Source organism: Myotis lucifugus, unplaced genomic scaffold (assembly GCF_000147115.1).
Source record: "Myotis lucifugus unplaced genomic scaffold, Myoluc2.0 scaffold_114, whole genome shotgun sequence".
Lineage (NCBI taxonomy): Eukaryota > Metazoa > Chordata > Mammalia > Chiroptera > Vespertilionidae > Myotis > Myotis lucifugus.
The window spans coordinates 1,069,639-1,085,565 of record NW_005871162.1 but is presented as its reverse complement, the minus strand read 5'-3'; the positions used below and the strand labels follow the sequence as shown (position 1 = coordinate 1,085,565).

The 15,927-nt window shown below is 33.4% G+C and overlaps 1 protein-coding gene across 3 annotated transcripts in view; it reads left to right on the top strand.

Annotated features, from left to right (window-relative positions):
• The window catches only part of OXR1 (oxidation resistance 1), a 265,270-nt gene that overhangs the window by 218,988 nt on the left and 30,355 nt on the right, over nucleotides 1-15,927 (top strand). For all 3 annotated transcript variants that reach the window (XM_023757782.1, XM_023757781.1, XM_023757780.1), the window contains exons 8-11: nucleotides 1,386-1,570; nucleotides 5,007-5,761; nucleotides 9,209-9,377; nucleotides 14,706-14,868. In XM_023757782.1, the coding sequence (XP_023613550.1) occupies nucleotides 1,386-1,570; nucleotides 5,007-5,761; nucleotides 9,209-9,377; nucleotides 14,706-14,868 (1,272 nt within the window). The remainder of the gene's footprint in view (nucleotides 1-1,385; nucleotides 1,571-5,006; nucleotides 5,762-9,208; nucleotides 9,378-14,705; nucleotides 14,869-15,927) is intronic.

Below are 15,927 nucleotides of genomic sequence, written 5' to 3'. Positions count from 1 at the left end.
ATTAAAAACAGACCACTGTGGGTATTAGGCTAACTGGTTCCTCGCCTCTGCCCCTCCTACCAGTCTCAATGTGGCTTCTTTTTCAATTATCTAGTTGTAGGGCTTCCATTCAGCTGGATTTCAGGCAATTCTGAATGATGGTTCTTCTGTGGTTTAGTTGTAATTTTGATGTGGTTGTGGGAAGAGGCAAATACCACATTTACCCTATTCTGCCATCTTGATCCTCCTCAGGATTTAAGTTTTTCTTTTCCTTAAAAGCTTTAGAAAAAACACAAAACAACTTTGAAGTAACTATTTTTTATTTTTATAATTCTGTCTAGCTCTTCATTTTTATACTTACAGAATATAGTGGAATGGCAATTTTAAAAATGGGATCAAAGTATTTAGCACTTGAATTAGAGTTATTATATAGTTTGCTACATAAATGTGGAAGGATTATAGTATAAGCACAGACTGCCCGGATTTTGAATCTTGGTTCTACCGCTTATTAGGTAGCTGTAGTCATGATTTATTTAGGACTCTCAACTGTAGTTTCCTCATCTATACTCATCTCAGAGCTCAGTGTGATGACCAAATGAACAATAATGTATATAAAGCATGATACATATAGAACATACAGTACATTAGCTAATATTAGTGGGATCAGCTTCTTATGGACTTTAGTTTGCTCCTTGTAAAATAAGAGGGTTGGTCTCTTCATATTAGCATCACTATTTACATGAATATATTTTAAAATTCATAGCTTTCATGATTAAATTTAAAATGATTACTGGTTACCTTGGAGGTCATCTAAATTACCTAATTTTAGAGATTAAAAAACTGAGGCCCAGAGGCTTTGCTTGCCCAAGGTCACATGCCTAGCAGCAGAGTCAAGCGAAATCGATTTTTTTAAAAATATATTTTAAAGAGATTATGCTGTTTTTTTCTTTATAATGGATTGAATTGTCAACAGTATTTATGAAACCTGCATTGTGTACATAAAACTATGTTTGGTACCTCTAGTGAGGGAACAACACAAGAAGCAGTACACAAATTAACGTAAAGCATGGCTCATGCCTTACAGGAATTTACAATCCCTTCTTCCATTACTGCGGTTATCTTGCTGATAGAGCTCAGTATTTTACTGAGGCGGCAAATGTTATACCTGACTTGCTTGTTTGAGGATGAATATAATATTCTTTGTAGTTTGCCTCTGCTAAAGAGGAGCACTTACTGGGAAAATTTGTGTTTTATTAACATTTCCATGAGAATGCCTTAGTGCTTGAATGTACTGCTTTTCCGTATAATAGATGGCCTAATATCAGGAGAAAATTAGTAAAAATAGCTAGCATACTTTTTGAAAATTTAAACTTTAAAGATTAAACATTATTTTCTTTTTATCTTAGGGCACAGTCAGTGGTGTGCTGCTAGTTACACCAAATAATATAATGTTTGATCCACATAAATCTGACCCCTTGGTTCAAGAGAATGGCTGTGAGGAATATGGGATCATGTGTCCAATGGAAGAGGTGATGTCAGCTGCAATGTACAAAGAAATTTTGGATAGCAAAATAAAGGAATCCTTACCCATGTAAGAGTGTTTTTTTATACTCCTTTGCAATTTTATTGCATTTAGATAATTGATTGACCCTTGTCTAATACTCTTAAGTATTTTTATTAGTTTTATTTTAGCTGCTTTTTATTTTCTTAATAATTAAACAAAAAATATATGTAATGTTGGAAGGTTTCTTCTCAGTGCACTTAAAATAGTTAAGAGTGTTTTAGGTTTATATTTTTATATTTGGTCGGAGAACCGGATACTTAAAAATAACCTATAGTACTCATTTAATACAGTGTATACCAGCTTTTAAAAAATATATATTTTATTGGTTTTTTAACAGAGAGGAAGGGCCAGGGATAGAGAGTTAGAAACATCGGTGAGAGAGAAACAGCTGCCTCCTGCACACCCCTTACTGGGGATGTGCTCGCAACCAAGGTACATGCCCTTTACTGGAATCGAACCTGGGACCCTTCAGTCCGCAGGCTGACGCTATATCCACTGATCCAAACCGGTTAGGGCTACCAGCTATTTTTTTTTATTCAGACATACCATTCAGAATTTTGAATTACCTATATGAGTAGTTTAACGTAATAAGTAATGAAGGGTAGCTTTCCAATTTTTCTCTCTGTCAGTAAATTCGGGGGTGGGATTTGGGGAGGCCACATGAGCAAAGACCTGACATTGCTACAACCAGAGCAGCTTGTTTTTTTAGTCATTTATTTATATGTTTATATCCGTTCTCAGAAAAGTGTAAAATATAGGGGAGAAGATCCACAGTTGCACAATTAAAAGAGTTAACCATGGAATGTGTGGTTATCTGATTGTGATTCGGTTAACATAGGTGTGAGACTACAAGTCAGCATAATCTTTGTACATAATGTACTTGATCAAAGGAATGACTAGAGAAAAGGGAGAAATAAGAAATAAAAAGAAGGCAAAAGGTAGGTATATAAAAGAAAGAAAGAAGTAGAAAGGAAAAAAATTGATATGTAATAGAAAAGAACTCCCCCATTTCTCCATACTGATTGTCAACAGTTTAAAATCTGGCCTCACTTTAACTGATACTGAGATATATATCCCAGTATTAGCCCACAGGAATGAAGAATGCTGTTTTAATATTAACCTTGTGAGAAAGAACTACTTACAGAGGAGAAGAACAAATTATTTCTGTTTCTGAGACAACCTGTATGAGTTTGTTATGATACCTGTGGAGAATAAAGTTTCTTATTAAAAAATTAATTACACCTTCCACTCAATAGATATTTTGTCATGGTAAACTCCTCTTTATAGATGCAGAAAACTCCTAGGATATTCTCTAGTGTCAGTTATTCTTATAGATCATTCAAAGTCAGGTTCAGCAAATAACCATTGGAGTAGGTGGAGGGATAAGGCAAAAGTGAAGGAGTGAAGGATTAGATTTAAAAGGAAACAAGATTATATATGTGTGTGTATATTGTCAGTCATTGCTAAGCTTAACTTCCTGCTGTCCTGCTTCTCCGTTTGTATTATGATATTTTGGGATTCTCTTATGTTGAATGATTCATAACTATCCTATAAGGATACCTTAGGGCTCCTCTTGCATATCACTGTTTTATCATTCATAATGTCACGTGGAAAAACCATGCATTTGATCTAAACATTTTTTTATTTCTTCAAAAAGAAATATCATTTAATTCTCCCTTATTAGTTGATTAAAAACTCTTTGTAACAAATCATATAAATGAAGTGGTTTTTTCAGAGTAGTGTCATGGCAAAAATGAGATAAGTTTTATTGATTTTCTTTTGTCTTAAATTGCTTGGGAAGTTGATTTTAAAGGTATTGTTCTGCAACTATATTGAGCAGTAAAAGCACATTGGCATTAATAAATATTTAGTATTTGGCATTTTAACTCTGAAGATTACAGCACTTATATAAATATATATCCTGTTTGGTTTGTTTATTACCTTTTATTAAATGTACATGTACAGTTTCCCAAAACTTTGCCAACTTCCAAGACCCTATATACAGTGTGGGGCAAAAGTAGGTTTATAGTTGTTCAAATGGGAAATAATACAATAATTATACAAAAACTAACTTGTTTCGAGTACTCAAAACTACAAACCTACTTTTGCCCCTCCCTGTGAGCAGTTTGAATGAATCACCAGTAGATGACACTGTTATGTATTTTATAGCACAAGTTAAATGCTTGTGTTTTTTAAGGTGAGTTAAATACAAGAGGCAGAGCTATGAACTGAACTTCAACTAATTAATACTTTTAATAAAAATAAAATTTTTCTATTCTTGTTATAAAAGTCATGCATACTCATTTTAGAAAATTTGAAAAATACCAAAAAGTAGAATAAGAGGAAAGGAGTTAACTCAGCTTCATCATCCAGAGATAGCCAATTATTTTTGTGTTGAATTATTTTTCAGTCTTTTTTATTTTCAAGCTTTCATAAATGTGAATAGTTTTTCCACTAAGAAATCATGTGGTTTCCATTTCTCACAAACTATTTTTAACTGTCATTTTTATTTGCTGACTTATATTTCATGCTTTAAATGTTTGCACTGCCTCTTTCCAGAACGTAGACTATCTAACTTTTGAACATTACTGCTTACGTATACAATGCCATTAAACATGAAAATCTAGATGTAATTATAAACCATTTAGCTATCTAATATCTAACCCCTTTAGTTAAACAAGTTCCCTTAGAATTGTTATTGAGTTGTTGCTGGTAGCCTGAAGAATTCCAGTGAGTACTTTTGCCTCAGTTCTACTCAGGTTGGCTTTGAGCTTTGCTTTTGAGCTCTATATTTTAGTTTAATCTACTTAAATGTAAAATAAGCACTGCATGTGTGTACGTGTGTGTAATATCAATCAATGTATTACTTTAAGACATTTAAATTTTAATCAAAATTTTACCTAAGCTTATTTTTCATATTCTATCAATGAATAAATTTTAATTTAGAATTATAGCTTCACCCAAAACTTGTATTATCATCTTCTCTTCAGGTAGATTAATTCAGGAAATGTTGCACTGATGTTTTCCATATCTTAAGCAATTGATGCAAAAGCTTTACTATCACTTTGGTCTATATCAGTGGTTCTCAACCTTCCTAATGCCGCGACCCTTTAATACAGTTCCTCATGTTGTGGTGACCCCCAATTTCATTGTTACAAATTGAACATAATTAAAGCATAGTGATTAATCACAAAAGCAATATGTAATTATATATGTGTTTTCTGATGGTCTTAGGCGACCCCTGTGAAAGGGTCGTTCGACCGCCAAAGGGGTCCGCAACCTACAGGTTGAGAACCACTGGTCTATATGAATAAATCAAAATTTTTGATATGCTGTTAAGAGATGTATACTACATCCTTTTGTAAAAGGCTTTTTTTGGAATATTAATTTAGTGGTAAGTTTGTGGACAATGAAAGACTACAATTTAAAAAGTCTAATAACTTATAATTTTTTTTACTGACAGAGAGATAGATCAGTTATCAGGAAGGGACTTCTGCCACTTAAAGAAAATGACGAGAAGTGATGCTGATGAAATAGACTCAAGAATCCGTGATGTGGTTAATCATAGTGCCAGCACTGCTCCCAGGAGCACCGAGGAGTCCCTTTTTGAAGACGTGTTCACAGAATCAGAACTCTCTCTAGTACGGGAAGAGCTTGTCTCTTCAGATGAGCTGCGACAAGGTGAATCATCCAGTGCATCATCAGAGTCTGTGCAGACTGTCAATCAGAGTGGAATAGAATGTTCAACAGTCATATCAGAATCTACTACTACTCTTGATCAGTTAAAATCTGATTCTGGACATTCTCCAAATGAAGTTGGGGCTCTTTCTCTTAAAACTGATTTAAATAATCTCAAAATGGCCACTAAGGAAGGAGATCAGGCAACAGATAATGTTCAAGAAATATTAGACCCTAAAGAAGGAAGCATAAATATTAAAGGTAATGCAGACCAGGATTTTCTTAATGAGAATTCACTGCACCAAGAAGAGGATGAAAAAGAAAGTATGCCTTGTGGGGAAGCAACAGAATTCAAACTAAAGCAAACTGTCAAAGGAAAACAAGGGAAGGAACAAACACAGGACTCAGAGACAGAGGTAGAAGAGCTCCGGAAACTCTGGAAAAAGCATACTATGCAAGAAACTAAACAGCAAAGGGACAATATTCAACAGGTGTCACAAAAGGAAATTAAGCATAAAATAGCAACTGTTGACATAGAAGGTAAGTGTTAAAAGAATATATAAAGTTCATATTATTTGCATATTGTTTCCCTCTTTCCTTGGTGACTCAAAGCTGCTATTTCTTAGGCTACTCTAAAGAATAATCTAGTGGGGCTGATGTTTCTCTGGGGACAAGTATAATATTATTTGGTTTCTAATCTCTTGGACTTTTCTTACCCCACAGTGGCTTATACATAAAATGAGCATCTTTTCTACCGTGTTTAAACATTCCGAACTCATCATGTTCTATTTTTAAACAATGTATTTCTTAAAAATGTACACAAGCTCTGTAATACCTTTGATATCTCAACTTTTTTTTCTTTTAGTTCTTGGTGTGTTATCTCATTAAAATAATTTTTTTCATTGCATATATAATATCCTAATTGCAATTTGTAATTGACAAAGTTGTAATCCCATCTTTTTAAAAAACTACGATCAGACAAAAATCTAATTTTTAAATTCCTCAACTATCCAGAAGTTCTATCATTGTCTGAGTAAATGTTTTCTTTTACAAAGCAGCACTAAAGGTAAATTAAAACACCATTTTCAGTTTTGTTTTAGAGAGCTTTTTACTTATGAAAATTACAGAAATAGTCATTTCTGATATACAGTGCTTCTGCTTAATAGGTTAATGGAGTGCAGCTCAGGTATCTTAGGTAACATTTTTTATAGTCTATTGGAATATTGATTCCAGGCCAATCAAATTTATATATAAGCTTTTCTGTCATTTTAATTCAAATTTTTTATTGTTTAAATATGCATAAACTGAAATTTACCATTTTAACCATTTCTAAGTGTAAAATTCAATAGCAGTAAGTACATTCACATTATTATAGAACTATCACCACCATCCATTTCCAAAGCTTTTTCATTTTCCCAGACTGAAACTGTACCCATTAAACAAAAACTCCTATATTCCACTCTTCCCAACCCTTGACAACCACCATTCTATTTTTTTGTCTCTACTCTAGGTACCTGATACAAGTGGAATCATATATTTGTCCTTTTGTGTGTGGTTAATTTCCCTTACATAATGCCTTCAAGTTTCATCTATGTTATAGTATGTGTCAGAATTTCCTTCCTTTTAAAATTGTATAATATTACATTAATACATAACATGTTTTCTTTATCTGTTCATTCATTAATGAACATTTGGGTTGTTTTAGCCTTTTGGCTTTTGTGAATAGTGCTGCTGGTAAACATTGGAATACAAATATCTGTTTAAGTTCCTCCTTTCAATTTTTGGGGGGTATATACCCAAAAGTGGACTTGCTGGATTCTATGGTAATTCTATGTTTAATTTTTGAGGAACTGCCAAACTGTTTTCCACAGTAGCTGTACCATTTTACATTTCCACAAGCAATGCACAACAGTTTAGCTTAGTTTTTAAAATACTGAATTTTCCTTCTGTTTTCTTATATACCCTGAAGACCTAAGGATTATATTAAGTAGATGTTAAGAAACCCATTTACTCAAAGTAAATTCTATAAAAGAGTGACTATTTCTTCTTTTGTAATATTTTTCCTTTATTCAGAACTAGTGAATGTTCGTTAAATGTGATTTAACAAAAATATATAGGAAGTTTTTACCAAACTTATAAAAATTACCTAGAATTAATCACCTTAATCATTATTAACATTTGGTATATTTAGTTTTGATCTTTGGTGTGTATGTATATATTCATACATATATATATATACAACTTTGATATTATTTGTATGTATCTATACATATGTATTTTTTATATAAAATTAGGATTATACTGTATGTAGTGTTGTATTTTCCTTTTTTCACTCACCATTTTATGTCATGAATGTTTTCCCATGTCATTATCGTTCTTTGAAAACATGGTTTTTAATGACCTTCTAATTTAACCATTTCCATATTGTTAAGACATTCCATTGTTATTAGCAATTCATATTGTTAAGATATTTTTTTATCTTTGATCAGGCTGTAAAAAATGCTGGCATGAATATCTTTATTGATATATTTTTTTCTGATTGTTGCCTTATATTAGAATCTTTGAAAAGGGTAAAATAATGGATTCTGTTTAAACCAATATGTGGTAGACTACTTTCATTATAGTGGGTTTGTTGGGGTGTAGGGTTTTATAGGGAGAGCCTCTATTATGACAAAATACTGAAAGGAGAAAAGTTGGTAGGTATATTCAGATAGGTATCCTGATTGTTACCATTTGGTTTCTTCCCTTTTGGGGAGGGGGGGTAACAAATTAAGTAATTAATTTTAAGTAACTTAGGTTTCTATAATAGGGAAATATTCAAAGTTTCTGACCTTTTAATGACTTCAATCTATATATATAAAAGCCTAAATGACCGGCCGACTGGCCGGTAGCTATGATGCGCAATGACCACCAGGGGGCAGACGCTCAACGCACAGGCATGGAAACATGGAACAAGACTGATGAATCTCAGAGGGGGAAGGGGAGGGCGGGAAGAGATTAACCAAAGATCTTATATGCATACTAGAGGCCCGGTGCACGGATTCGTGCACCGGTGGGGTCCCTCAGCCTGGCCAGCGGGGATCAGACCGAAACCAGCTCTCTGACATCCCCCGAGGGGTCCCGGATTGCTAGAGTGTGCAGGCCAGGCCAAGGGACCCCACCAGTGCACAAATCCGTGCACCGGGCCTCTAGTAATATAATAAAACTTTAATAGATATAAAACTGGATTGTAACTGTGCAAAAAATGGTAAAAGTTCATTTTTAATGATATTTGTGAATGCTTGCCCTCAGATTTTGTGCCTTCCACAATGTTACACAGAAAAAAGCCATGACTAGTACTCAGATTTCCTGAGTATAAGCAAGTATTTCCTCCATACTGTGATGCTTTTCTAAGCTAATAATGTCCAGATTCCTAAGTTCAACCTCATTGTCAGACCCCTAATGTACCTTATGTCAGAATCTCTAGTAGGGAGAGTTAATGACAATTCAGGCTTAATAAACTGTCCAAACCGATGGCTGAATCTAGCATTTGTTGGTTGTTTTTATCACACCTAATAGGTATGTAAAAGCTTTAGAAACTTTTAAATTAAATTTTTGTCTTTAGCAACCAAACAAACTTATCTAGTTGTTTTTCTAGAAGGCTGATAGGGAATGTACAAAATATTGTAATTGTATATTCAATTACTTTAGTATAGTTGTTACAAACAAAAATTTAATAAAAGTTCCTGAAGCTGTCACATTTTTTTCCTAATACCCTTAGACATAATTTCAGCTTATAATGTGGCTGTTGGTTCATTAGTCTTGTTGTAATTGTACTTTTGATGGAAAATAATACAAATTAAGAGAATTAACTTAAATAAGTGTCGATGAATTCAAGTATTATTCTCTAATTATTTGTCAGAAGTTTGGAGAGATACATTATTTAATCTAAATCATTTAAGCATGGTGTGTAAGAATTGAATAAAACTGTTTGTGTCTCAACTTTAGGTTCTTCATTTTTAAAAGAAAAGAGAAGGCATCAGTTACATAAGTTCTTACGTCTCAGAGTTGGAAAACCAATGAGGAAAACATTTGTATCCCAAGCAAGTGCAACAATGCAACAGTATGCACAGAGAGATAAGAAACATGAATATTGGTTTGCTGTGCCACAAGAAAGGTAAAAAGACAAACAACCACCAAAACTTAAAACATTATTGAGCTCCTTTGAATTAAAATGATTTTGAATATCAAAACCAGTGACAAAGTACTCTTGAAACATATAGTTTATGATTAAAACCTGACATTAAGGCTATTCAAAATAATTTAGCTCCTATTTTGTACTCTTTAATATCCTCCATTTTAAATGTTATTGTTTTTTTGTGGTTTAATGCAAAAAATATGAACGTATAGCTAGCTTTAATAGTAAGAAAATTTACTTCAGATGTCTTAGAGCAAGAAGGTTCATCAAAATATTAACTGGTATGGCTCCTACCTCATTGCAGGTAATGATGTATAATCCCTTTTTAAAAACCTCCTCAAATACTACTGAATGCCTTTAGTTTCTAAAGGGGTGTGATCTTCAAACTATTTTTTGTATTCCCTATCCAATAAAATTTTTTCTAGTAAGTTTACCAATTGTAAAGGATATCTGTCATCACTGTATTATAAATATTGACATTTTTTTTTAGAGAGATATTTTTATTGATTTCAGAGAGAGAAAGTGGGAGGGAGGGGGAGAGAGAGAGAGAGAGAAAGAGAGAAAGAAACATCAATGATGAGAAAGAATCATCAATCAGCTGCCTCCTGCACACCCTGGACTGGGGATCGGCCCAGGCATGTGCTCTAACCAGGAATTGAACCGGGATCTCCTAATTCATGAGTCAGCACTCAAAACATTGAGCCACATCGCCTGCCAATATCAACATTTAAAAATAAAACTGTTACATTGATTTTTAAAATAAATCTAGTAGAATCTAAACACCATAACAATTTCCCCTCTACCATTATCCATTTAAAAACTACTTGAACGTGCTCTTCTTTAACAGAATTTTCATAATTACTTCTTCTCTTTGAACTTGTATTTCCATTACACCTCCTCATAGAATCTTATAAGGTACATTATATTTTTATTCCTGAGTATATTTCTTTGCAACAAATTACATACACTCACACATTTGTGTGTGTGTGTGTGTGTGTGTGTGTGTGTGTGTGTGTCCATTCTGATATTAGATTTATTTTAAAATTTTCTGTGACTGTTGTCAAAATAGTAGAGTCTAAGGTTTACACTACATGCAAGCTAACAAGTTGTTATGCCATAGTAATGCATACTAGGAGAGAACACAAGAGTCCCAATAATAGCAATAGATAGTACCAACATTTGCATGAGTTATTTGAGCTTCAGTTCCCACAATGTGATGGGAAGAAGGCCAGGTGGCAGATGCATTTGCCATGGGTTATATTACAGAAGAAGAACCATAAGTTTAGGGAGCCTAAGTATTTTATAATGTACATTAAGCATGGTTACTGCCCTTTGCTCCACAGTAAGATACTATTTCTATCTTCTAAACTATGCTATGCTATGCTTTGTTTCCTGTGCAAACATATTTGAAAAGATAGGGCTGAACAAGGGTACTCAGTAATTATTACACATAAAAAGTAAAATATTCTAAATATCTTAATAAAATAGATGGGCCTTTCTCCCAGTTAATTTATGTATCCATTGATGAATGTAGCTTATTGAAAGGATGAGAGAGGATTCAGTTTCTCAGTTCTACCTACTCCCCTTCATTTTTTTCTTTTAGGTACTGAAAAGCTTTGTTCACAAAAATAGTCTATGAGTTTGCAGAGTTTTTTATTATAATAATGTCACTCAATTTTTTAAACATGTTTCTATTTATATTCCCAAAATTAATCATCTTTTATCAAAATTATGTTTAATGATAATCAATGAGCAACTTTATTGAAAACTTCTGTTTTATAGAAATCAGTAAATTAGAAACCACCTGATATGCAAAAGGATGTATAATGCAGTCTTAAAATCTTTTCCTGTCTTAATACTAACTGTGGGAGGTCTGGAAGTTTTTAAGGGCATATACCATTATAAAGTTCTGGATAGGTGAGGATATGCTTTTTTTTTTTTAATAAAGTAGAAAAAGTGCGTTAGGGAAAGCAAAGGACAGGGACTGTGTAAGATATCATTACCACACTTCTTAAGCAGATTAGTATGAGTAACATTAAGAAGAAAAAGATAAAGAATTTGATTCCCTTAAAATTATCTTAAGTGTTTGTGTACCTCCTGGAAAATCTTTATATGTTGCTCTGAAATCTAATGCTTTTAATGATAAAATTCTTCTCCCTCCTCTCCCATCCAAGTATACAATAAATACAATGTGTGCATTCAATAAAATGTGATCAGAGTAATTTTAAAATATGGCATGATTTGCATAATTCACAAATACCTGATAGGCACAGAGCCAGGCATTCTGATTTGCCAGACATATTAAGATAACTACAGTGAAAATTTTAACTATAGACATACCTTGGAGATATTTCAGGTTTAGTTCCAGACCATTGCAATAACGCGAATACCACAATAAAGAGAATATTAGAACGTGTCACACAAATTTCTTGGTTTCCCAGGGCATGTAAAAGTTATGTCATACTACTGTAGTCTGTTAAGTGTGCAGTAGTGTTAGGTATTTTAAAAATGTGCATGCCTTAATTTAAAAATTCTTTACTGCTAAAAAATAATAACCATCAGAGCCTTCAGCGAGTCTTAATATTTTTTGCTGGTGGAGGGCCTTGCCTTGATGTTGATGGCTGGTGGTTCCTGAAAGTTGGAGTGATTGGCAACTACTTAAAATAAGACAACGATGAAGTTTGTCACATTAGTGGAGTCTTCGTTTCACAAACAATTTCTCTGTAGTGTATTATGCTGTTTGATAGCATTTAACCCACAGTAGTCCTTCTTTCAAAGTGGGACCCCATCCTCTTAAAGCCTGCCACTGCTTTGTCAACTAAGTTTATGGGACAGTCTAAATCCGTTGTTGTAATTCCACCAATCTTCACAGCCTCTTCACCAGCAGTAGATTCCAGGTCATTCACACAAAGCAGCTCCTAATCCATTAGAGTTTTACCATGAGAGTGTTGCAGTGTAGTCATATCTTCAGGCTCTGCTTCTGGTTCTAGTTCTCTTGCTCTTTCAACCACATCTGCAGATACTTCCCCTCCACAACTCAGTCTCTCCCTGTATGACGCCAGCATGCTCTGAACTGCTATCCCTCCACTGGAGCCCAGATTAAGAGCAAGATTTTTGTGGGTTGTCCCTTTCAGAGGATGCCTGCGTTTCCAGCATCCGTCCTTCCCACCCAGGCAGGCAGAGTCCTTGCAGATATTCACAGCCAGGTGTTATGTGGGCTCCTTTCCCAGCACTGGGGAGCCTGCCCTGAGGTTGAGACCCCTCACTCATCAGAAGGTACCTTTGCAGCTGAGATATCCCTCTATTATCAACTGCCCTTTTCATTTCTCTGCCCCTCCTACCAGTCTCAAGGTAGATGCTGCTGCTTTATGTCCTTAGTTATAAGACTTCTGTTCAGCTGGTCTTCAGATGGTTTTCCAGGTTGATTGGTCAGTAACTTAGGTTGTGGTTTTGATATGGTCCAAGTGAGTGAGTGCTACTTACTCTGCCACTTGGATCAGGTCTCACCTTGCGCTTTTATGTTAAGGAGACAGCGTCTTTCCTTAAACCTCATGAACCAACCTCTGCTAGCTTCACATTTTCTTTTGCAGCTCTCTTACCTCTCTCAGCCTTCACTGAAATGAAGACAGTAAAGGGCCTTCCTCTGGATTAGACGAGAACATTAAAGTTTTATCCATATCATTAATGAGGGTGTTTCACTTTCTTATTATCTATTCTTTCAGTAGCACTTCTAAATTCCTTCAAGAACTTTTCCTTTGTATTCACAGTTTGGCTAAGTCTTTGGCACAAGAGACTCACTTTTGACATGCTTTCCTCTCTAAGCTTCATCATTCTCAGCTTTTGATTTAATGTGAAAGACATGCAACTCTTCCTTTCACTTGCACACGAGAGGCCATTGTAGGGTTATTAATTGGCCTAATTTCAATATTGTTGTGTCTCAGGGAATAGAGAGGCCCAAAGAGAGAGGGAGATGAGGAAATGGCTGGTCTGTGGAATAGTCATAATGCACACATTACTTTAATGTTTAATGCAATTAATTATAATTAAATGTGCCATGGGTGTGGTTCGTGGCACCCCCAAACAATTACAGTAGTAACATCAAAGATGACTGATCACAAATCACCATAAAAAATATAATGATAATGAAAAAACTTGAAATATTGCAAGAATTACCAAAATGTGACACAAATATGAAGTGAGGAGATGATGTTGGAAAAATGATGCCAATAGATTTGCTCAATGCAAGGTGAACACAAACCTTTAATTTGTAAAATAAGTGAAATATTTGTGAAGCACAATAAAATAAGGCATTCCTAAATGGTACATCTTTAATTAAAACTAACATAAGGATTTAGTTTTTGTCATTACTGTTGGTTTTAATTTTTACATGGGATTTTCCATTTTATCATTGTCCTTGCACTTTGGCTAATGCTCATTAAGAATTGGTATTATTATGATTTTGAACTTTATTATATACATGTAATTTATGAAAATTGCTGTTTTGGTACAAACAGATTATCTGAAAGATGGAACTAAACACCCTTTGATATGTTAGGTACCATATAAGAAATGACACTTAAGAAAAAAATTAATTGGATACAATTTCCAGAACCATTGTTATTGATTGGTATATGATAGTTAAGAGTTTTATAATCAATTTTCATGCTAATTAAAGCCAAGAAAATATTTGAAATGTCATGTGTATTTGACTCTCAAATATGTTTATCAGAGTTTTTATTATCTTTTGTAACAACAGGCTTTACTATAGTAAACAGAATTAAAAAGGGGAAAAAGAGACTTGAAAGATTAGATCATCAGTTTCTGAACCCATAATACAGTGTGTGTCCCTGATATTTAAAAGTTAAACATATTAAATTTTTGTTAACTTGGAAAAATTCTGTATAATATCCAAGTTTTAAAATATGCAATTTTTAAATTGTGTACTTGTATTTTAGATAATCAGATCATTGTACAAATGATGTCAAAATTGTGGGTTCAGTTTCCCTTCCCATTACTAGTTACTTTAAAGAGAAAAAATATTACCATGGACAGCACCTGAGCTAGTTAAAAGCATGCCAAGGAAAATTTTAATGTAGTTTTCTCAGAACAACTTGATAGAACATAGTAAAATAAAAATGTTTAAGTTAATGTCTTACTGGTGGTGGGCTTTGTTATCTTTTTAAAATAAAGCATAGTATATTCTATGTATATTTTAAGTTCTCAAGTTTTGTCAAGATATGTAACAAATATAATTTTGTAACTTTAGCCTACACTAGATCTATTATTAATAGTCACTTGTTCTAACAGGTCAGACCACTTATATGCCTTCTTCATTCAGTGGAGTCCAGAAATATATGCAGAAGATACTGGTGAATATACCAGAGAACCTGGATTCATAGTTGTAAAAAAGATTGAAGAATCTGAAACAAACGAGGATTCATCTAATGAAGAAGCAGCCAGAGAATGGGAGGTAAGAAGAAAAATGTGAAAATTTCGTTCATCTTTTTACTTTGTGTGAATTTATAGCTTTATGGTATATAGGTAAATACACAAAATCTTGGTACAAAAGAATACTTTATTTAAAAGATTCATTGCCCATGTATATTTGTGTTTATTGAATGAATCTGATTAGTAACTTTGATTCATTACTATTTTTTTTTTGCTTTTAAGTATTAGAAAAGCAAAGTATCAGCAATGAAGTGACTTATTGAATGCATTTTGGAATAATATCAATTGCTATTATACTAATTTTTGTGAAACATTTTTTCAGGTCTGATTTATTACTATTATCTCCTACATGGGGCAGGTACACAGCAGTCATTTAACACATTCATGCAAATTATTACTCTTTTCTAAGTCTATACCCAAGCATTCTTGATGTGAATGTAAAAATAATGATAGGGAAAAAAGCTGTTGCTAATTTAAAAAATAGGGTAAATATTATGTGCTCAAATTTGATGAATTTATCTATATGGGCAAATTAATAATAATCGACTTTGTAATCCCTATTAAATATATCTTTTAATATTACATATGTTTTACATGCTTTGTCTTGTGGGATTGATAGGGTGGCAATTACTGGTTTACTTATTGTGATTGCCTAGATTAATCTCTTCTTGATGTGTTAAAAAATATAGAGCAGATGCTAAAATGTGATTATAAAAGAGATCAAATTTTGTTATCCATTTGGTGTTAATGTTTGTGATTGTGTATGTGATATAAATTTATTGTGCATGAAGTTAACATGTATAACGATGGAAGGTATACATGGCATGTCTTTTATTTAAAATGTGAACCTGATTTTAAATGTCCATTCTGTGTAGTATATACAACGGTTACTGCACTGTAACTTTAATGTTATGGCGGGAAAGAGGTAGCATATGTTAGGCACATATTATAAGTTCTTTTAATACTTAAACCAACATTATTAATCTTCTCACCAGCTTTATTCACAATAGCTCCAAACTGAAAACAACCTGAATGCCTATGAGCAGTATTCTTTAAAGCTCCTCATTGTGCAGTACAGATG